Source organism: Echinops telfairi, unplaced genomic scaffold (genome assembly GCF_000313985.2).
Source record: "Echinops telfairi isolate 266 unplaced genomic scaffold, ASM31398v2 ScPeMD7_4;HRSCAF=17, whole genome shotgun sequence".
NCBI lineage: Eukaryota > Metazoa > Chordata > Mammalia > Afrosoricida > Tenrecidae > Echinops > Echinops telfairi.
Window position 1 is genome coordinate 16,284,082 of NW_022103900.1, and position 22,837 is coordinate 16,306,918.

Sequence of the window (22,837 nt, forward strand, 5' to 3'; positions counted from 1 at the left end):
ACACATTCTCTTCCTGCCAAGTTTTTTTTTTAATATTACCCTTTAACTTATATAGCTTTAAATAAGATGGAAAATAACTTACCTTTGCTAGCAACTGCCATCTGGGTACGGTAGGTCGGTTCCTTTCCCCCACCAGATGGTTGTTCTCTGTGGCACACATTTCCAGGGTGGGGGTCAGGCTGGTTCTGGTTGGGGTTTAATTACCCTTTAACTTAAATGTAATGACAAGAGTTGGGCCAGCAACACATTCTTTTCCTGCCAAGTTTTTTTTTAATATTACCCTTTAACTTATATAGCTTTAAATAAGATGGAAAATAACTTACCTTTGCTAGCAACAGCAGCAGCCAATAACGTGTAGTAACATCAAGGAAATGACCCTGGTGGTGCACTGGGTTAAGCATCTTCCTGCTAACCACAAGGTTAGTAGTTCAAATCTACCAGCTGCTCCTGAGGAGAAAGCTGTGGCAGTCTGCTGTAACGAGTGTATAGCCTATAGGGGCAGTTAGGCTCCATCTTATAGGACAATTATGAGTTAGAATTGACTTAATGGAGACAGGTTTTTGTTTTTAATATCAGGGGATGTTTAGCCTAGGATTCCTAATCAGAATTTTATCATTAATACAACATGGCTCAATTCTCATACCTTCATTAAAGAACACTGAACTTGCTGTGGTGGACTTGACTTGCTTCAGATGCTTGGCGACTCCACGTACTACGTATTGGAACTCCGTAAGGTTCTCTTGGCTGTAATCTACAGAATCAGATCGCCACACCTTCCCTCCCTGGCACTGCTGAGCAGGTTCAAATTGCCAACCTTCAAGAGAGCACAGTTCTTTGAACCTGAAAAGCACATGAACTTAGCTGAGACATAAATGAACTTTAGGGGAATGTGGCATCTGGGGTACCGGGTCACGCAGAACTAAAGCAGATAGTAGTAGGAGAACATTCTCTACCCACTGTTTCATTTAATGCCAAACAAATCAGTTCAGAGTCTTTATTCCATGTGGAAAAGTACAGTAGTTGTGCAGGAACTACATGACAAAAGACTTCCACAAATACTAAAGAAAACAATAAATAAGCCATACTAGTTATATATGCAGAACTCATAAAAAGCTTATAAAAATTATAAAGCTATTTGTTTAAAGTACACTGTACATAGGAACAGATGCTGAAGGAAGACACCAGGAAATTCCTACTTGTACAAAACACTGCTGGATGCTTCCCGGTTAACATCTTTACAACTACGTGTCATTTTAAAAAACATTCTGTAAATATAGAACTTCTCCCCAATTCTAGAAAATAACTCTCACATCCCAACATATAAAACAAGTGCACTCCCCTCTCTCAAACTAGCATCTTAACATCCTCCAATAACACCATTTTCATATAAAAATACCTTGAAACCAAGGCTCATTCCTGTACCTACCTTTACAAACGAATAATACATCAGCTTGGACTTAAGTAGCACCTCAATGGTGTTCATATAAATGTGATAAAGTGCTGTTCCTGGTATACTGTTAACATGCTATCCTATCATTCAGTGCAACAACCAGCATGGATGAAGCTTACAAACAACATGCAAATATATAACTGGACATTATTTTAAGGTTAACTACTTTAAAACAGTTATATTTACAAGTCTGGATAAAACTTGGTTATTTAATATGTACAGCACATGACTGTAATGAGGTTATACAAAACAAAAGCAACAACCAACCACACCTTAAGCATCCAAGTCAACTATCGTCTGTGAAAGACCTTCCTTGGAAGGCGTGTCCCAGGAGTGTCTGGGAGCCAGTGAAGAGCCAACTTAACAAGCTCTAAAGCTTGCTGGCCTGTCTTCTACCCAAACCCATCTCGACCACCAATCTTGATTCCAAATGTCTTACACTTATTTCCAAATGTCACAAACACCTTGAAAAATGACACTTCCAAAAAGGTGTTGTAGAAATAGTTTGAATAAGAGCCACAACACTGAAATAAGTGTTTAATCCTTTTAAGAGAACAGGTATGAAGGGAACAGTATTTGGGTGTTCTGTTTTGCTTTGCAGAGAAAAAATAATGAAGTGTATTATGTTTACAGCTGTACTTCTATTCGGTTAGGCGTCTAGTCTGAATTTATTTTTTTTCAGTCTGAATTTCTGTATTATAGTTTTGACTCAGTGGAACTGTCACTTGAAAAGTCCACCCTACGGATACTATGAGTGGACCGTATCATTCTTTAACAGTAAACTTTTCTGTTCTCTAAGTATTAAGATTTTACCACACAGCAAAGCTAAGAGGGCCGTGAAAAACAACAACAGCTAGTTTAAGAGAAAAGCATGAGTCAATATTTTGGCCCATTTTCATTTCTAATTTCATAAGCATAGTGAGTTGTAGCTGATAATCTTTGATCAGGTTAACATTCTTATATATGGTGACTTGCAGCTGTTTCTGAAAGACATTTTCTCTCCTATTTCCAAAAGATCAGTGCCACCAGAGCCACTCCAGAGAATAAGGGGGGTGAGGGGAAGCGAGGCTGAAAGGCATTTTTCTGATTAAAAAAAAAAAAACAACCCACTCACGCCGCAACAACAAAACATTTAATGATTATTCACCACCAGGAGCCAATAGTTTTCCGATTGTGCCCCGGGTCTCTCTAAGGCTCACACATTTGACTCTATGAACGATCGCTTTGGTTTTGCTGAAGAGAGGTGACTCCTGTGGGCTTCACTGCCGATGTGAGGCTGCTGTTTGGAGAGACTTTCTTGGTACAGATGAGAAACCGTCTTAGCCACCCTGCCTTCTTGACAGTGGACTGGGATTTGGCACTTTTCTTCTAGTTCCTTCCCCGGGGCCCCGTTGCGGACGCTTCCACCCAGGGTAGAAACGGAGCAGGTTTTGGCTGGGTTACCATAGCCCCCCGTTGGTCTGAGAGAGGGCCTCTCTGAGTTTGAGGGCTGCAGGCCAGCTGCAGGTGATGTGCTGCTCAGGAGGCCCTCGGCCACCTGCGAGTGCCAGGTGCGGCTGGGAGGGTGGCCCTGCTGTTGGAACCTCGCCGTCTTGTCCATGATGCCCATGAACGGGGTGGTGCGTGGCCTGTGTTCCCCGGGACCGCCGGGGCCCTGGTTAGCCACCTTCTCCTTAACTCGAGCATCCGCTCCCGGGACCTTGAAGCCGTCAGAGAAGCTGCTGCTGGACGCCAAACTACTGGTTGAACTGGACATCTTGATGCTGCTGGAAGGAGAGTCGGACGAGCCCGAGCTGGCCAGGGAAGCTGGCCCGGCCTGGCTTGGCGGGGTGACATCCCCGGCCACGGAGCCATGAGACACAAGCCTCTCTGCAGTCTTGACCTTGCTTGGCAAAGGGTACCCGGTGCCACTGTCACTGCGTGGCAGCTGGGCATTTGGGCCAGAGCCCAGTCGATCCCCAAAAGGGCCAGCGCCGGTGGCCGCGGGGCAAGGACCCACTCCCTCGACGTGCGGGCCCCGGTGGCCGGTGGAGGCGGAGGGTCTGCCTGGCATGGGGCTCGGGGGAGGGTTCGGAGAAGCCCCCGGCAGCTTCACGCTGCCGCTTCTCCCCGCGGGCGGCGCCGAGCCCAGGTGCTGGCTGGTTTTCACGATCTGCGCCTGCTTGGAGGGCTGCATGGTCAGGCCCGGCGGCGCGAGCGGCTCCCGGAGGGCCTTGCCCGGGGCCGCCCGAAGCTGCGGCGACACCGGCCTGACTCTGGACTGCAGGCCCTCTTGCAGGTTTCGGATGTACGGGGAGGGGCCCGAGGAGCACGGCTGGGGCCTTGGCGGTGGCGGGGGACTCAATTCTTCCCGGGGGGAAGTTTCTTCCTCTTCGGCCTCTTCCAGAGGCAAGGGGTCGCTGAAGTCCGGGGTGGAGGCGTCCTCCTCGTGATCCGAGTCGTGGGGCGCGGCCGGCGCAGGGCCCTGCTGCTTGAGCTGCTGGCTGCGCTGCACCTGCCTGCACTCCTCGTCCACGCGCGCCAGGAGCCGCCGGATCTCCTGGTTGGTGGGGCAGAGCTGCACGGCTTCCCGCAGGTCAGCCAGCGCTGCTGCAAACTGCCTTTAGGGAGCAAGCACAAGGAGGGCAGGTGACACGTGAGCATGCTCTGGCTGTCACAGCACAGAAACCCTTCCTAGGAGCCGGGCTCGGGGGAGGCAGTCCGAACCCCTTCCCACAGAGCCAGGACCCACTCGCCTGAGTCTGAGACCAGATCCAAGCGATTCCTGTCAGGGCGGCCCTTTGGACCTTCGCCCACCATCCCCTCCCTGGCCATGGGCACCGTTCTCTGGGTCACTGCCCCACCCCTTCTCCAGCCTTGCCCCTTCCTCTCTCTAGTGGGCAATGCCCGTGAGCCCACAGGGGGCCGTAGGCAGTTCATGCTGCAGGCAGGCTCAAGTGAGCGGGAAAGGAGAAGGAAGCATTCTCGCGTACCTGCTATTTCTCTTTGCCCGGGCCCTGGCATAATAGGCTTCGTAGGACTTGGGCTTCAACTCGAGAGCCTTGGAAGCAAATTCTTCTGCCATGCCGAAGTCCTGGGGTTAAGGTCAAAATAAATGTAATGTTTTTTTTAAAAACACTGAAACATAATTATAACTTTTATAACAGGGTTGTTCTTCTGTTTGTTTTTATAATAGGTTTGTTCAAAAGGTAACAGGCACTTCGGATGTCACTGGCCAAGGATGAAGGAGGGATGAAGGCAGGATGAGGGTGGGTCCATGTCCAGTCTCTCAGGTTTGCTCCCCGGGGGTGATTACTGCCTATTGAGGTCTTTCAGAGGGTCCACGAGAGAAGCAAGAACGGATGCTCAAGGAGAGAACGGGTGTGTGTGGGGGTCCAAGCAGCCCACCAGGAGGAGGCAGCATATCTGGTACCCCGGGTACTGACAGGAGGCAGAGGAGGAAGTCTGAGCAGGAGGGGGCGTGGAGCGATGCAGAGGAACAGTATGAAAGAAGGGCGGGCAGGAGGGGCGAAGAGAAAAGGTAAGGAGGAAGGAAGGATCCCTGAAACGAACCTCCATGAATTACGCTATCGGAGCGGTGACACACACAACTGCAAGGTCAGCAGTTCTAACCCACCAGCTACTCCCAGGGAGAAAGACAGGGCTTTCTACTCCCATCAAGAGTTAGTCTTGGAAACCCACAGGGGCAGTTCCGCCCTGTCCGCAGGGTGGCTGTGCGATAGAACTGCCTCGACGGCAGGGAGTTCGGTTTTCGGTCTGGCCCAGCCATGGAGCCACGGTCCTGAACACTAGGCAGATGCCAAAAGATTCCGCGTCAAGCTTCACGATGGGGATGGCCTGCTTGCGACAGTGCTGGCATTGAACGACTTGACTGCGGAGGGCAGAGAATCCCTGCATTCGCTTCTCCGCATTGAGCAGAGGTCTCTCGACCCAAGCACTCTCTCAACATCCTGAGGCAGGCAGGGACGATGAGCAAAATGGTGCTCATTCCCATCTGCCGGTTCACATAAATGCGCAAACGTGCCGGGCCTGCGGGCGGCCTGGGGAATCAGAGTCCAGCTCGGGCCTGGGGCGGGACTCGGGGGCACCACTTACGTTTGTTTTTCTCCGGCAGCGAGACAGATTGAGATAGAGGGACACTCGTAAGTCATTGAACGGCCTCATGTCCTCTCCGAGCCCCTCGCGCGGAAACTTCCGGAGGGCGTACTGATAGCGCTGGGCGGCTTCTTTCATCTTCCCTTTCTAGGATTCGACAACACAGAAACGCGCCGTTAGAGGCTCCCCAGCCCCAGGACCCTGGCCCACACGAAACCAGTACAGTGCCAGGGGGTCTCTAAATGACTAAGGGCCAACCTCGGACCGAGGGCACCCACGCCTCAGCGTCTCCGTCCTCCCCACTGCGTGCAGAATATGCTGCACCAGGGACCAAGGCGACCGTGTGCAAGGTGGTCTTTGTACATGGCCAACCTGGCAACTCCCCACTGAAGGCAGCAGCTGACCGTCTGGCAGGGCCTTGTTCCTGGAAATTATCTCCTGAATGAGCCCCCGCCTCTAAAGATACTTTATCTCTACATGTAACAGGATTCCAATGAAAAACGAGAGGACGCCATTGTAACTAAGGCAAGCCGAGTCTTGTGGACAAACAGGAGCCTGCTGGAGAATAATCATTTCTCTTCGACGAGGAACTAAAGCGCTGGCTGTAAACCTCAGAACCGCCCCACACTTCATTTTCAAGGCTAAAGAAATCCATTTGCTCCATCACTTCTATCGCACAGCAGGGAGGAAGCCTGCGGGAAATGGCCTGGTGTTTCTGACATAATTGCCTGCCCAAATTCATATTAAAACCACTTCAAGGACACAACAACATGGATTCTGAACTCAATTTCAAACCGATTCCAAATCAGGAACCCTGCTGGCTCATGCTATATGCCTATTGATTTGCTATTATTAAAGAAAGAAAGGGGAAAAAAACCCAAAATATAACAGATAGAGCAGCTTCACAGAATAATAAAAAAGGTCCTCACCAGTCATAATTCACTTTGGGGGGTTTTTCTCTGCATAATGTAGTTTTAATTCTACATTTCATTCTACATTCTGGGTCATACTGACCCGGAAGAACTGTGACCTACGTAACTAACCTGAGCATCGACAGAAACCAGGATTTGGCAGACTGGCCAACAGCCCTGGCCCACTAACGATTTCACAAATAAAGTTCAAGTGGGACCTAGCCACACCCCTTCGTTAGGGCCACCGTCCATGTACAGTTGCTTCTGTGCCTCACAGCAAGGCAGTCCTACAATATTTACTGTCTCCAAAGATATTATCTGACCGTTTGCAGGCAATACAAATGAAAGCGATTATGTAAAGGCGCGAGGTTGCCGACTCCTGCTCTAAATGATATCCTATTTTACTACTGTAGTTTATTAATGTGCACGTCACACTTGTGTTTCCCATGGAAAATGAAAGATAAAAGACTAGCCCAGTCTCTAAGCAACAGCAGCTTGCGAAATTCCAGAAGCTTATGAGTATTTAATAAAATAAGATCGTAAAGCAGTCTTGTTATTTGCTTCTGGGTGCGTCTCCTGGGTACTCCTGTTCTCAAGTGTCTCAGTGTCACACGGCTGGACCCGGATGCTGTCAGTGGGAAGAGGGATGCACCAATGTACCTGGAGGCCACTTGGCCTCCTTCAATAGGTCCTAGTGACAAACTTCGAGAATGGTTTGTCAGATACCTGCAGACTCTGCCACTGAGATGGGAAAGGCCAGGTGAGCAACTCTGGGAACTGCTCTGAAAACAAAGGTGCATGATGGTCTCTGAGCAACAGCACAGCTCTGGCCCGAGCGCACTACATGAGTGACTTGCCCGCATCAGTCACCAAGCCCTAGGAAAGGGTGACACCACTTACTTTGTACATCACATTTCCTTCCTCCATTAACTTCTGCAGAAGGATAATCAAAATATCAGGTTTGGAAGTGGCCATCGCCCAGGCAGCGTTTCCTGCAAAATAAACACGCATCCACTTAGAGGTCTCGGAGGGAAGGAGCTCAAGTCTGTGGGGCCACTAAAGCCGCAGAGAGAGCAGAGCCCACGGCCGCAGGGACCCGGCTTCGGCAGCCCCCTCCAGCTGCCTGCGGACAGACTGAAGACAAGAGGGCGGGTACCTGTGAGTCTGGTCCCTTCTCATTGGCTTTATGCTGAACCAGGCACTGTGGGGCAGGGACGGTGCCTGGCACTGATTCCCTTCAAGTGAAGAGTCCTGGGGACCTAGAGCATCACAGCAGCCGGGAGGCATCCCTGCGATGGGAACTTCGGGGGGAGATCAACCAAAGCACACTTCCAGATGGCCCAGAGCTTCCTGCAGCGCCACCGTCACAGGCAGTCAGGGAGTCCTGTGCTGTCAGCATCTGGTCTGAGGCCGACCCCTGAGCTCTGGCCCCACCGCTCAGGCTCATGGGTCCTCTCAACACGTGGGACTCTGGGGGCCTGGCTGCCCCGGATGAAATCTGAACCCTGACACTATTTCTTTCTTTCTTTTTGTAAAGGCTGGCAATATACTTTTATTTTTATTTATTTTAAAGTATTTTATTAGGGGCTCTTTAAAACATTCCTTATCAAGTGTATTTGTACATATATTGGCATCATCATTTTCTAAACATTTACCGTATACACTCAAGTATAAGCCAACTGGCATATTAGCTGAGGCACCTAATTTTACCACAAAAACTGCATTAAAAATGTGCTGAAAAACTCGGCTTATACACTGGTATATACGGTTCTTTCTATTTGTGCCCTTGGTATCAGCTCCTTTATTCCCCTCCCCCCGCCCCCCTTGATGAATTATGAATTATTACTGTTTTCATATTTTCCACTGTCTGCAGTCTCCCGTCACCCATGTTTCTGTTGTTTGTCCTCCTGGGCAGGGAGGTGGTGGTTTTGCCGATCATTGGGATCGGTTCCCCTTCCTCCTCTCTTCTCCCTGCCCTCCCGGTATCGCTACTCCCATACCTGTTGCCGAGCTGACACTTGCTATTGCACTTTGGAGATGCCACTCACAGCAGGTCAGATGTGGAGCTGCTCAGAGAGGACTCCCAGACACTGTTAACCGCTCTGGACGTTCCAGCCAACACCGTGTCTTTTCCTCCTCGCCCCCTCCCAGAAGTACCGCTGGCCAAACAGCTTGCACTACATTTCATGCTGACTGGGGTTTCAGGCTGCACATAGCAGGGGGTCTCCGTACTCAGAGTCCCCGCATGCCTTACCTCAGAAGTACCCCCACCTTGTCCCCACTGGGTCATGTGGCCTTCCCCCTGGACAAACCGTCCTGGGTGACAGTCCTGCCCAGCTCACGGTGACCCCTCCGGAAGAGCAGGCCTCAACCTTCGCAGTCAATGAGAATCAGAGGGCGAGTTCAGACACAATGGCTGCTCGGTGGGGCCCCACCTAACTTCCCTTGCCACACAACTTGGGCATTCTTAACACCTGCCACTACAGACCCCTCCAACGTTGGCCTCCGCTCTCCCCCCAACAGCGAGTGCCCGGGGTGCCAACCGGTCGTGTGCTCGGGCTGCTCATCGAAAGGTTGGCACTTCCAGTCCATCCCACCCTCACCTACCACCCCAATCAGCTCCCAAAACCCCACGGAGCACGGTTCTCCTCTGACACACGGGGGCTGCTGGCAGAGGGATCGAGCTGGATGGCAGCTGGTTACCAGTTCTGCACACAATGCCCAGGGCACTAAGCGCTTGGGGGGGCTGTGGGCAGAGGAGCCCTAGAAGCGGAAAGTTCCCTTACATCTGACCTGCGCTTCTTAACCTGGGGGCTGTGAAAGCTCCCAAGTTTACAACAGAGGAGCATTCCTCCAAGTTTTCCGAAGCTCCTCATATCTATAAAGTCAGAAGCTAGCCCCACCGAGGCCGCTCCCCCCTGAACGAAGGCGGCCTTCACTGACCTAACTTGGCCCCTTTCCTCAGCAGCGTCACCACCACAGATGTGTTTCGACAGCCGATGGCTCTGTCCAGAGGACGCATGCCGCTGTGGTCCACATGCTCGATCACAGCGCCCTTCTCCACCAGGTACAGCACCTGCGGGGGCGAGAACAGAGGCCTGACTCGCAGCACGGGCTGGAGGCCAGAGGCCCCCTGCCTGGAGGTGCTGGGATGGAGAGGAAGTGAATGACGAGAAAATGAAACCATGTGCATATGAGTGTTTCTGTCATGGGGTGGGATAGCAGTTACACACTGGGCTGCTAACCTCAAGGTCAGCAGTTCAAAACCACCAGCTGCGAAGAGGGAGAAAGATGGGCTTTCTACTCCCATAAAGAGCTATAGTCCTGGAAACCCACATGGGTCACTATGAGTTGGCACTGACTCGATAGCAGTGTGTTGGTTTTTGGTTGGTTTTTGTTGTATATATAGTTCATGATCATGGCTTCTGCTGTTTTAGGAATCTGCTACCAGGGTGGCTTCGGTCCTAGAGCAGGTTGTGCGTCTGTTGTGGAATTCAAGGGAAGGGAGAGCTTTCTCACAACACACGATTCCTGCTGACCACGCCTCGGGTCCAGTTTGTGGGCATCCTTGGCGACACTAGCCCCGGGCCGCAGCCGGAGGCTCGGTCATCTGCCGCACTCACCGTCTCCGCATCCCCGTAGAAGGCGGCCAGGTCCAAAGGTGTGCGGCCGTTTTTGTCCGTCTGGTCTATCTCGGCTCCTTCGTCAACTAGATGCTGGACCACGGCTCTGTGGCCTTTCAGACAAGCCCAGCTTAACGCTGACAGACCCTCTTTGTCCAGAGAAGCCAGAGCGGCGCCTGGAAGGAAAGCCCAGTTCCAGGACGCAGGCTTCATGCAGGAGAGCCCAAAGCAGACGGCCTCACCACCACCAGCCCTGCCCAAAGAGGGGACCCGTCCATCAAGTGCTGGGACACTCGAAACCCATGCCCCCGCCCCCCCACACCCCCCACCGGCCAAAATGAGGAGGGGGGACGAGTCCCCGAAGGAGGACATCCTGTTAGTAAGACCGAGGTCAGTGAGAAAGAGGAAGAAGGCCCAGACGACATGGATGGACCAGTGGCCAACCAACACGGCGACCACTGAGAGGATGGCCACGCAGGGCCGGGTGGCCGGTGTGTTTCCTTCTACTCGACGTGGGGCCACCAGAGCGGGAACCGGCTGGCCTGCCCCTGACGGCAACAATACACTGTGAAGCCAAGCAAGGGGTCCCTGGGGGCTCGCGACCTAGCCTCGAGCCTCCTGGGGCCGCTGAAAAGCTTTCCTGCCAAACACAACCACGACCCTTTTAAAATCGGGAGCTAGAAAGCCCCCAACGTCTTCTTCGTCGGCCGCTGCGAGGCTACCTTTGGAAAGGAGGAACTCCACGGTGCTCAGGTGCCCTTCACACGCAGCCACCATGAGGGGCGTCCGGCCCTGCTTGTCGCTCAGGTTCACGTCACAGCCGCGCTCCAGCAGCAGCCTCACGATCTGCAAGAGACGCGCAGACTCACAGCCCCGCCTGCCCCAGCCAGGAGAGCAGAACATGGCCTTTTTGTCCCCCAACCTCCCCCTTCAGCGTTGCAGCCCGCAGGGCTTGTACCACCCGTCCTGTCAGGCATCTGCCATTGGGCAGCGCCTTCCCCCATACATCTGCTCTGGTTGTCCTGTGCCAGGTCATCACGAGGTCTACAGAACTTGGCCCCCACGCCAGGCAGGAAGAGGCATGGGGAGGACGTGGCCACCAGTCAGGTCAGCGAGAGCACACCTTGAGGCACTGGGGGCGTGGGAAGGCAACTAAGGTGGGGGTGCATATGGAAGGGTGATTTGGAGATTAAAGATTTAGGGGGCGGGTGGGCACTCCCTGCAAGTGACCTAAGTTGGTAAGCTTCAGGGCTGGGTGGGTGTTTTAGGCTTTAGAGAGGCATTTTAGAGTGAAGTTTCCTAGGGATTCACAGCCTCAGGGTCCTACTACCTGTAAACCGAACTTTACTTGGGGGCCTGCAGGTACCCAGAGAGACAGCTCATAGAACACCACCCCAGTGAGAATTCTTTCTTCAAGGGCACAGACCGGAGTGTCTGCCTCTGGCACAGTACTCTTCCTGTTGTCGGGACAGCAGGATAGTCTGCCCCCACTCACTGTCTCTGCAGCATCCCAGGGCCCACACAGTACCTGCCAATGCCCCTGCCGTGCCGCACAAAACAAAGGTGGGACCCCTCGCCTGTTGGTCCGGGACACGGCCGCTCCGTGCTCCAGCAGTAGCTCACAGACCTCCAGCTTCCCTCTTCCTGCGGCAGCCGTGAGCGCTAAGGGAGAGTCGGGACAGAGTAGGTGGTGGATTAGAGAGGGCCACACATTCTTTGGTGCCCCTCCCTCCTATTGAGAGGCAGAGGTCTAGGTGCCCTCTCCTCTTACACCTGGGGGGGTGGGGGGGCTCTGTGACTACTTGACCAATAGAACACAGTAGATGTATGCTGTGCAGTTTCCGAGCCTCGTCTTCCGAGTCAAGCAGCTTCTACCCCCTGGAACACTCTAGTCTCAGAACTCAGATGCCACGTTGGAGAGAGGCCCAAGCAGGCCACAAAAACCAAGAACTGCCCGTGGCTGGCAGCCAGCACCAGCTCTCCACCTGTGTGTGTGCACCAGTGTGGAAGTGAGCCGTCACCCTCAGGGAAGCTGTGTGACAGAGGTGAACCATCCCCACCGAGCCCTGCAGAAACCAGTCAGGAGGCAAACCATTTTGTTTTTGTTCATTTCCCCACAGCAATAGGTGACCAGAATACAGTCCGACAAAATAAGGAGGTTAGTATTCTTGCTCAGTCTGGTCTCTTACCCTAAAGTCAGCACATTCCACTCAACAGCCAGCATCAGTTAAGAGCACATTGTCTCCGCAGTGCTTTGATGGAACGTAGAATCTCTTTCATGGAGTCCACGGTCACGGTGAAGGACATCAGAGAAAGCAAATGAGGGGAGCTGGTTGTAGGGGATCTTGAGCGCTTGGGTGACGGCCCTAAGGCTGTGAGCTGTCTGGGTACAGGGGTGGTGATTCGGGGAGGCGAGCTCAAGAGAAACCAGAGACCTCGGAGAGGTGAAAAAACATCGAGCCAGAGTTCTCACAAACCCCTCCACATCAGCAACTATGCCTCCCTGCTCCACAGGAATGACTCCTAATTGGGGTGGGAAGCTCCAGTATAAAAGGGCTCTATCCCGTGGGGATGGATCCCAGTCTAGAGGGGACTGGAAGAGCCGGTTGCAAGGAAGCCCCAGGCCAGGAAGACAGGCTCTTCAAGAGAATCGGGCAGGGAAGGGTCAGGTAAGGAGGCATGTTAGAGACAGACTGTTCCAGCCAGGGCACATACGACACTGGCACAGAGGAAGGAGAGGAGGCAGTGTGATGCCTAGCTTCTAATTCTGGGGACAGCTGGTTTTACATACAGCCCCTACCAGCTTACTGCTCCCAGGAATAGATCCAGCGTGCCTACAAGCCAGAGGCCACAGAACAAAAATGGGCCCAGGGGGAAACCCTAAACAGGAGGGGAAACACAAAGGCCAATGAATCCACAGAAAAGAAGGTTGTCAGCCTCGCCAGTAACCTGTCATTGAGAAATGCCCATGAAGCGGTGACAACCTCATACCCCGACGGCGGGAGGCACAACCAGCTCCCCTGCTCTGGAAGCCAGCCTGGCATCGTTCAGTAAAGCCAGTGCCACCAACCTGCAGGCACGCACCCCCGGGCAACTCTTGTCCCAAGCATGGCAATGTTCACCACAGCATGCTTCATCGGGGCTCAAACCGGAGCAGAGCAATGTCCACCAGTCCTGGATGGCATCCAAACTGACAGCGAAGAACCTAAACGCCACACAGCTAAGTGCTCCGAAACGATCCGGTCTCACTAATGTAACCCGAATTCAAAGAAACAAAATGCAAGAGAATGCCTGAGAGCTTCTCACAGCGCGCACGCGACATCGTCCTTTCTCTCTTCACACACCATGTGTATTTTCCCACAAACCTTCTGAAGCCCCTTGTGGGCCCAGTGAGACCTTACTCCGATGTCCTCAAACACAGGCCATGGCTGCAGGCCGCCTGAGGGGGCAGGTGGTATCTGGGGGGTGGGGGTGGGGGAGGTCTGGGGCACGGTCACAGAACGAGGTAGCTGAGATGAAGGGAGTCCTCAGGGGGGTGTGGTTTCCATGTGCACCTCTGGGTGTGAGCCTATCTTCCCCGACCCCTATCAGGACCAACAGCTGCAAGCGCTCCCACTTCCAACCCACTTGGTTAGCCCCCAGGAAACACAGACACACACACACACACTACACTGGACCCCTGTGCCTATCTCCCTGTGACAAACAGCAGGTCCTCTTAGGAGCCTTCCTAAGGGACACAGAACAGCACGGCTGGTGACGTCACGTCACGCACCGTGGGGCGGCACTCCATCTGCTCTCCTGCCCAGCTGAGCTCTACTCCTCAGGCCAGGGCTTCAGGGTTGTCTGGGGAATGTAAGGGAGAAGGCGGGGCTTGTGAGGGCCAGGTGAACCAGCCAGTCCTAAAGCCACACAGCCTGAGTGAGGCAGGATGAGGGAAGGAAAGGCAAGCACTCTCACTGTGCCGCTTGTCCTCAGCCCCTCTGGGGCAGGGAGTGTGGGCCTTCTACAGCGTGAGGGCTTCCGTGCCCTTGCCCCAGACTGGTGCCTTCTAGGTGCTTACAAGACAGCCCAGAGAAACCAGGGGCCCGTCCGCGCAGTCAGCTCTGAGGGTCCAGTGGACAAGGCCTCATTGGTCACGCACATGACGGCTTGCCGCTTTTTAGGAAACAAACCAACTTTCCCCCAGAAAAGTATGTTTGAAGAGGCTCTGCTCAGACGGGTCAGTTCAAGGCTCGAGACTGATTTGGCAAGCTACCAGGGACCTGGGGAGAAATGGATCAAGAAATCCAGCTCCAACTTTCCCAGGCCCCACGGTGGGCACCCGAGGGAGCTGGCAGCTGCTAGCTCCCAAGATTTCTCAACACACAAAGCGACTGCATTTCCCATGAAACCCCTCAAATTCTGGTGGCATGTTCTCTTCAAAACCCCCACTTAATAGTGTTCACCAGTGGAGATATCGGGAAGGTGGAGGAAAGGTGGGTAGAAAGGGGGAACTGATAACAAGAATCTACATATAACCTTCTCCCTGGAGGATAGACAACAGAAAAGTGGGTGAAGAGACGTTGGGCAGTGTAAGATATAAAATAATAATTTGTAAATTATCAAGGGTTCATGAGGGAGGGGGAAAAATGAGGAGCTGATACCGAGGGCTCAAGTAGAAAGCAAATGCTTTGAGAATGATGAGGGCAACAAATGTACAAATGTGCTGGACACAGTGGATGTATATATGAATTGTGATAAGCGTTGTATGAGCTCCCAATAAAAACATTAAAAATAAAAAAGTGTTCATCAGTCCCCCCCTCCCCCTCTAGGTGGAACACTATTTAGCATGCAGCAAAGCATGGTCCTCCTTAGCTTTCTCAAGAAAGTAGCTGACAAACCCTGCCGCGGTCCCCAAACGGAGTCTTTGCCCACTCTGTGAGGTGTGTTGGGTAGAGGCATCTAGCTTTCTGTGCTCTGGCACAGAGAGCACAGGGTCCCTGTAGCTGGAGCCCCAGCACTGCCCGGAAAACACTTCAACTCCCAGTGGCTGTATGCAACCTCAGCCAATCCACAAGCTCTCTGGGCTCCAGGGTCCGCTGTTTGTCACGGCAAGAGGTTGTCGGAGATCAGGGTTATAGAGAGTCCCAAGGTTCAGCAAGTGTTTCCCGCTCGCTGCATTATTTCATTATGCTTTTAACTACTTAAAAATACGTCGCCGGAGCCATCCCACCCTCACCCATTTGTTGTTGAAATGAGTCACACAAAGGAACAGGATGCATCACTGAGAAACGGTGATGGAACCACGAAGCCCCTCATTGCCAGGGGTGACCCGGAGATCATCATGCCGGGTGAAGTCAGCCAGTCACCAAAGGGCAGACATGGTCTGAGACCACTACTCCACGGATCAAAACCAAGCCAAAGACTCAGATACCAAAGGATCAGGCGCTGGAGGGTCCCCCGGGGGGATGGGTGCCCCTAAGAGGAAGAAGAGAAATCAGGGGACGATGGTGGGTGTGGTGGGCTATTCCACTGGGGGAGGGGTGTGGATGGGTGAGTGAGCGGAGCTGGTGAATACAGAGTTGATGGTCTGAAACGTATACCCTCTACTTAATTCAGAATACTTTTTTTTTTTTAAGAGTCAGCTATATCAGTTTTCTGTGCTGATGCAGCGGAGACACTGGGGGATCCCACTGGAAATGTGAGAGCCCCCTAGCCACGGTGAGCCTGCCCCTGCCCCCGACTCTTTGAGCGTGGAGACGAGTGAGGCTGGTCCCATCCTTCCTCATTCACGATTCCTGAGAGTGCAGGCTCCCGGCAGTCTTATGGACACCATCAGGAGGGCTCTAAGTAGCACCCCTCCCGGCGGTTCAGGAGAGGAAAGATCCAAGCTCATTCTTTGCATCTTCTCTAGTTAAGGAACTCCTCCTCTGGTTGTAGTTAGTACTAAAAGGTAAGGCCAAAAACACATACACGTGCATACACACACACTCGGGGCAGAGTCACAGTCGAGGAACCAGCAGGACCCCACAGGAGGGGTTCAACACGTGGGCTCCCCGTTTCGTGAGGGCTGAAGCGAATGGCGCACCAGCACGTCGTGTCCTCTTCTGCTCGGTAAGCAAGTCTGTCTGTATTACACACAGGACCTTCAAAGCAAGATTCCTAGTGCAGCTGCGGCTGCATTGTTGCCACAGCAGCACACCAGAAAGGACAGCCCGGCACTAAGAATAGGGGCTGTGCTTCCTGGGGGTGGCAAGACGACAGCGGCTCGGCTGCCGAGAGAGGGGCTTGTGCGCCACTCCAGGCTTGGCGGCAGAGGTGAAGCCTCCTTTTCCTTCCCTGCGTCTCAGATGAGCTTCCTTTTGCGGTCACTGAGCACCGCAGGCTCAAAGGGTCCCACTCGGGCTTTGCTCAGGCTTACAACGGATCACCTTCTGCACAGACACCGCGTACGAGGAGGCCCTCAGCGTCTGCCAACAGTGCCTTCCAGCTGAGGAGGGCTCGTGCTCCCACCCCCCACCCCCACCGTGCAACAAGATGGGACGCTTCTGGCCCCATTCTGGAGGCTAGGGAGGCGACCTCATGTTTCAGCAGCCACCAGGACATCAGGATACCATATTCGGAAACGAGCGGGGCTCAGACACACTCAATGACATGCCTGAGCATATTCCCAGCCGCCCCTCCTCAGGAATCCCAACGATTCTGCCGAAAAGGACACCCCGGGGCTGATGTGGGCCTCTAACACTGGTCAGCTCACGCAGCCCGACCGGCAAAGAGGGGCGGAGGCCAGGGTGGGAGACTGTTCCCTGGAAGTCGGGAAATGCCTTGCCTTTGGGCCAGTGAGACAGAGGACCAGGGGCATGAGGGCCAGGCAAGAACAGCAGCTCTGAAACCACCATCCACAGCAGCTGTGGGGCTCACACTGGACACAATGTCTTGAACTCGAAAAGTCCTTGAAGAGAAGGTCTTATTATTTACTTTTCCACCAAATCATATCACTTCCTGACCATCCTGAATAATTACCTGTTATCAGTGAGGGTTCCCTCTAAGGACCAGCCTGATTTATAATGGACAGAGCTTAAGAAACACCTGATGGATCTTCACCAGTCTGGAGTTACTGAAAACGTATCAAATGAGGTAATTCTTTGTATCCTAGAATGGGTTATGACAGGAACCTTCCATGTTCAAGTGCTCTGGGCAAAGCGTCTTCGTGAACGTCAACAACCATAAAAACCTCACTGCCACTGAGTCCACTCTGACTAACAGTGACCCTACAGGACAGGGTACAGCTGTGTTTGTGGGTTTCCAAGGTGGTAACTCTTTTGGGGAGTAGAAAGCCTCATTTTTCTCTCCTGAAGCGGCTGGTGGTTTTGAACTGCTGACCTTGTCCTTCGCAGCCCAGTGTGTAACCACTTTGTCAACAGGAATCCCTACAAACACTCAACGGTCAACTGGTCACGAACACAGGCCTTCTGCAAACACTATGAAATCTCGCTGCCAATCTGTTGCTCAGCGACACAGGGATATACAACTCACACTGCAGTGGGTGTGCAGGGCGGCCAGGCTTACAGTGTTGATTAAAAACGGGCCAATATTTGGATGCGTCATGCAGCAGGATCAGTTGGAAAGCCGGGAGGTAGGCAGACAAGAGAGTCACAACAATGGGCTCACGTACACCAATGATCACAGAGCTGGCATTGGGCCAGGCAACGTGGATTCTGCTGTACACAAGGCCACTGTGGACCACAGTCACCTCCCCAAACAACCACGCCACATCGCTTGCTTCTGTGTCCAGACTGGAAACATCAAGGGCAGGGTGGTTAGTCCACGCGCTAAGAGTGACTGGGGCCACCCTCCCCTTCCACGTCACCCAACTGCCCTGCAGTGCACCCGGGCCGACTGGGCACATAAGCAGCACACGCTGGCACTGCCTTCTGGCTAAGAGTTTGATGTGCGCAGAGGAGCTTAGCTTTGCTGCTGAGTTGGGGTATTTGTGCCACTTATTTCTCATGCTGTTGGGCTTTTCCGTCTTTTCAAAACGTGAGTGGGGAATGGAAACCAGAAAGCGCCCATGTGAGTAGGAAGCAGCCCAGTTCTCACCAGACGTCCAGGGACAGGGACAAAGATGGAAACACCATTAGAGGGGAACAAGGCTGTTGATGACCGAGCCTCAGGGAGAGGAGGCTTGCGGTACTCTCTGGCCCACTCAGCAGTCAAAGCACAAAAGTAAAGAGCAGGTTTGGAGAGCTGGAAATCATCAAGCTGTTTCATCTAAAACATGAGACTGTCAGGAGGGATTCTGGGATTTTCTTGACACTCAGAACGACAGACAATCGTCGCCCATGCGGCACAGCTTCCCTCCGGAGCGAGAGAGCGAGCGAGCGCTTCACCTTCGGAGGGGCTGTGAGGTGGAGGGTCGGCCAGGCCTGCCTGTGCTGGGTGGCCATTCCCACCTGCTGAGCCACCACCCTGGGCACCTCAACTGAGTCAGCGGCTCCCCAGTGATGAAGCAAATAAGGCCCAGAGAAATGACACCATGTGCCGGGGCCACGCAGCGCGGTCACACAGGCTAGGATTCACGACACGGATCTGGGTGGCCATCAGTTCTTCACTCGGACACAGCTTCCGGGAAGCCTTTAAAACTATTCCTTTCAGCCCGCCGCCTTTTCTGTGTGCGGCTCTCAAACGAAGGACCTGGAGGGGCGCCCTCCCAGGGACAGTCAGGGTCACCTCCGGGGGATGTCCCCTGTGGTCTCAGAGACAACAGTGCACCATGGTCTGTGAATGACAACTCGGCCCCTCAGGCACAGTCCTCTCCTGTTCCGCGTGTGCTCCTCTTGGCTTAACTTTTGCCCGATTCCTACATACATTATCTCAAACACACCTCCTCAGATCCTCTGGAGGAATGATGTGTGCTATAAATAAATGTAACCTCCATTTGAAAACAATTTCCAAAAGCACAAACAACATACATCATGCTTCCTACAGAAGGTTCACAGCGTCACCCAGCTGCCTGGTAAAGGGTGCCAACCCTGTTCGCACTCCTGAGAAGACGCTCATGTGGCAAATTATTGAGAGCGTGGATTACATACCCAGCTCTTGTGTCCTCAGAGGCTGGCGGCCAGAGTTATGCTCAGGGCGCCAAAGAGGGCCTCTGTGTAAAAGGTGGGCATTGTCACAAAACCGCTTTATGCAATTTTACACCCAGCCTCAGAAAGTTAAGGGACACACACACGTGTGCCATTTCAATAAGAAGTTGACAGACACAACTTGGCTCTTCTGGAAGGTGGTTTATAGTCTGTGGAAGACAGCAGGTACACACTACAATGTTTGCAGGTGAAGCTGCCAAATGTACACAAGACGTCTGACACCGTTCCGCCCAAGACTCTAGTTCTTCTTAAGGTCCAGGCAGGAATGACTCATTGAGACGGCTCTGTGGACTGTCACCACACCACGGTCAGTGTGGTGAAGAGCCTCCTATTAAGTGGACAACCTACAAATTCATGTGTGGGGGTTTTCAGCACAGTCCCAGCCTCCCTCCTCAGCCCAGCCCAGTTGTGTAGACACCACCCGCTGCTGACCTCAGCTGCCCTTTTGGAAGAGAAGAGTGGTCTCCAGAGTCCCCCCTGTCAGGCGCAGGTCCCAGGCGCCTAGCAGAGCAGGAGGTGGCAAGGCCAGCACACCTCAGTTCTCATGCTCCATCTGCCATGTGTGGGGATTTATTTTACCCACCCCTCCCTCCTGGGTTACCTGCCTCTCTCCCCGCCTTCCAGAGCCCTAGAGTTAAACCCCCCACCTCCGAGTATCCTAGGTTACCCCACTCTTCTTCCCCTTTCCCAAACCCTGGGTGACCTCTCCCTGACATATCCCAAAGGTCCTGGGTGATCGGACTTTCATACCCCCTCCCCCCGGCAAAGGAAACTCAAGAACTTCTCCCTTTGTTTAGACTGGCAGGAACTTGGATTTCCATGGCCACAATCGCACTGCACCTTGTTAAAACAAACACTGCCGAGGGAAGGAATGTCCTGACCAGGGACTCCCGCCACTGGGGCTGGCGAGATGCTCAAGGCCTGCAACAGAAAACCACCCAGCTTCTCTCTAAGGGGCACACTGGGAAAATTCCACGGCGGTTCCAGGGCACACACATGGCATTCTCCACAGGCCCTAGCAGGCAACAGCCAAACCCTGGTTCCTCGAGGCTCCCACCTGGAATCCTGCGCCGACTCGGCACGGTTTACCTTCACTCCGACACTCGTATCAAGGAAAAGCTCCTCCTCCCACTAAAGACCCGGATGAGTAAAGGCCGTGTTTAAGTAATACCAAGCCTTCCGAGGGCTCCCTGGGGTGGCTCTGATGGGGTGCCCTCCAGTGTAATAAGCCCCGCTGTCCACCACCTGTGCGGGCCTGTGGGCCAGAGCTGGGTGCCTGAGTCCGGAATGACAGGAGCAGCCACCCCAGTGCTGGGACAAGAGGGAGGCCTGGAGGTCTGGCGGTCACACATTGGCCTACAAGGTCAGCAGTCTGAGACCACCAGCTGCTCCAAGAGAAAGGCGAGGCTTTCTACTCTGGCACAGTTACCGTTCTGAAACTCTACCAGGGGGTCCTACCCTGCCCCACAGGGTGGCTATCAGTCAGACTCAACTCGGTAGCAGCAAGTCCGGAAGAGTGAGAAGGGGGAATTCACGGAGGCTTTTAAAACATCGAGTGTGAGCCATCTCGCATCATCTGCATGGCTCGGCAGGAAAACAGGGAGAAGACCCCTCCCCTCAGGGTCACCCTCACCCTAGAGCACCCAGCTAAGGCCGAGACTCAAGTTCCAGAGGCGTCCAGGCTCTACCCAGAGTCAGAGAACAGAGACCTGTGGTCAGTCTACATGCTGCGCTTCAGAACGCTGCCAAAGGGAGGCGCTGGTACGCTGGGCAGAGGCAAAGAAAACCTACGCATGCACAGCAGAGCAAGTGCAGCCCGTCTTTAAGGACTAGGGGCAAACAACGCCCCCCCCCCCACCAAAAAAAACAAACAAAACAACACACCGGACAGCTCTGGCAACAATGCATGACTTATAGTGATGGAACCCTTTGGTAAACAAACAAAAACATACAACACAGAGTCAATGCAGATGCACACACCCCTAGAGGTCAAGGTAGAGGTGTCCCACGGAGTTTCTGAGACTGACTCATCACAGGAGCAGCAAGTCCCGTCTCTCTCCCAAGGAACAGCTGGTGGTTTCGAACTGCTGACCTTGCAGTGAGCTGCCCACCTCTCGTAACCACTACACCACCAGAGCTCCTTACACTCTTTTGTGAAGTATTGACTAAGGAAAACAGCATGGACAGGGCATAAAAGTGTGCTGAGTGAAATACTTCCTTCAGACTTTTCTCAGGACATCCCATCATCTTTCAGAAACTGGAAGGGCAGCAGGCAGCCAAATTATTCTGCCAAGAGAACGCCTCCTGTTCTAAAATGCTATATCCACCTGCTTGTTCTGTGGTATGCAGGGTCGCCGTGCGTCGGAGCCAACTGGACGGCCGCCAACGACAGCCAGTGCCCTGGAGGAGTGGGCTGGGGAGGCGCTGTGACTAAACGGGCTTCTCTGGCAGGGACATGGCAGGCGGGAGCAGAGGGGGCCTCTGTTCCCCCAGGATGGCGAGCAGCGCACACACAGGCTAGCACACTGGAGCGGTGCCTGGAGTCTGGAGACATAGTTCCTTCTCACAATTCCCAGGGGAGCATCTCCAATCACCGAAGTTGGGGGTGATTCACACCAAACTTGGACACGGAAACAGGGACCTCGTTCGGCTAGGAGCCAGCACTCACTGTCACAGCTGAGGACAGACTGACACGAGGTAACACAGCACCTGCCAGGCTCTGGCCCATTCAGGCTTCCCAGAAACCCTCGCAGCTGGGCACCTCTGTGAGTGGCCATGGAACCAAAGGGCCTCGCCACACACACCGGTGGGCCCACCCTCATGTGCTCTCCATGGTCTCCCAATAGGCTGTACTATTTACTACTGATTCTCCGCCAGGCCCTTTAACAGCAAGTAGGTGAGGGGCATGGTGGCTCCGGGCAGGAGGTTCCAGGTTTGAGTGTGGCCCATGCACCTCCTCACGGCCACCACCTGTCTTGTCAGAGGTGCTCCCAGAACCAGGCGAGCCTAGGAAGGCAGACCCGGCAATCTCGTTCTGAAGATCAGCCCGTGAAGTGCTCTGGATCCCAGGGGTCTGACCTGGGACCGAGCAGGGTTCTGTTCCACAGGGCCATCTTGAGTTGGAACCCAACGCAGTGGTGCCACCCGAGGGCAGAGCTACACCAGCTTTCAGGGCAATGCAACTGATGTCTGAAAGGCCAGGCTCGCCACGTCTGGCCAGGAAAGTCAAAGGGCCCAATGGCTGGCAAGACAGGACACTGACGTCCATGAAGCCCTCTGCTGGGCCAGGGACAAAACCCACAGGGCACGAGTTACTCGACCAGCTTTCGAGAGGGACTGGCTTCTTACTAAACCAAATGCCCACGTGAAATGACACGGCACAGATGTAAGGTGAGTCTTTGAGGTTGGTCTCACACTTGGCTTGTCTCTTAAGCCCTAAGAGAGACACTTGCCTGTGCTCCTTCTCATGTGTCCACCCAGCGCACTGAAGGGCCAGCCGTGAGGGACCTCAGCTTGGTCAGCTGCTCAGGGCGCTCCCACCTCCCGGGGCCGCTGCTGGCATCCACCTCTCTGACAAGCTACTTCGAATCAGCACCAGGCCTGGCAATGGCACGTGCGGCATTGCTCAGA

The 22,837-nt window shown here is 53.5% G+C and overlaps 1 protein-coding gene across 1 annotated transcript in view; it reads right to left on the reverse strand.

The window, feature by feature from the left end:
* Positions 1 to 980: 980 nt before the first annotated feature.
* Positions 981 to 22,837, reverse strand: part of TANC1 (tetratricopeptide repeat, ankyrin repeat and coiled-coil containing 1) — a 296,536-nt gene continuing 274,679 nt past the window's right edge. Inside the window, exons 19-26 of the mRNA XM_045298122.1 lie at positions 11,608 to 11,741; positions 10,802 to 10,925; positions 10,080 to 10,255; positions 9,400 to 9,532; positions 7,357 to 7,448; positions 5,546 to 5,692; positions 4,423 to 4,523; positions 981 to 4,050 (exon numbers count right to left, since the gene is read on the reverse strand). Coding sequence (XP_045154057.1) covers positions 2,646 to 4,050; positions 4,423 to 4,523; positions 5,546 to 5,692; positions 7,357 to 7,448; positions 9,400 to 9,532; positions 10,080 to 10,255; positions 10,802 to 10,925; positions 11,608 to 11,741 — 2,312 coding nt within the window. The 3' untranslated portion in view covers positions 981 to 2,645. The remainder of the gene's footprint in view (positions 4,051 to 4,422; positions 4,524 to 5,545; positions 5,693 to 7,356; positions 7,449 to 9,399; positions 9,533 to 10,079; positions 10,256 to 10,801; positions 10,926 to 11,607; positions 11,742 to 22,837) is intronic.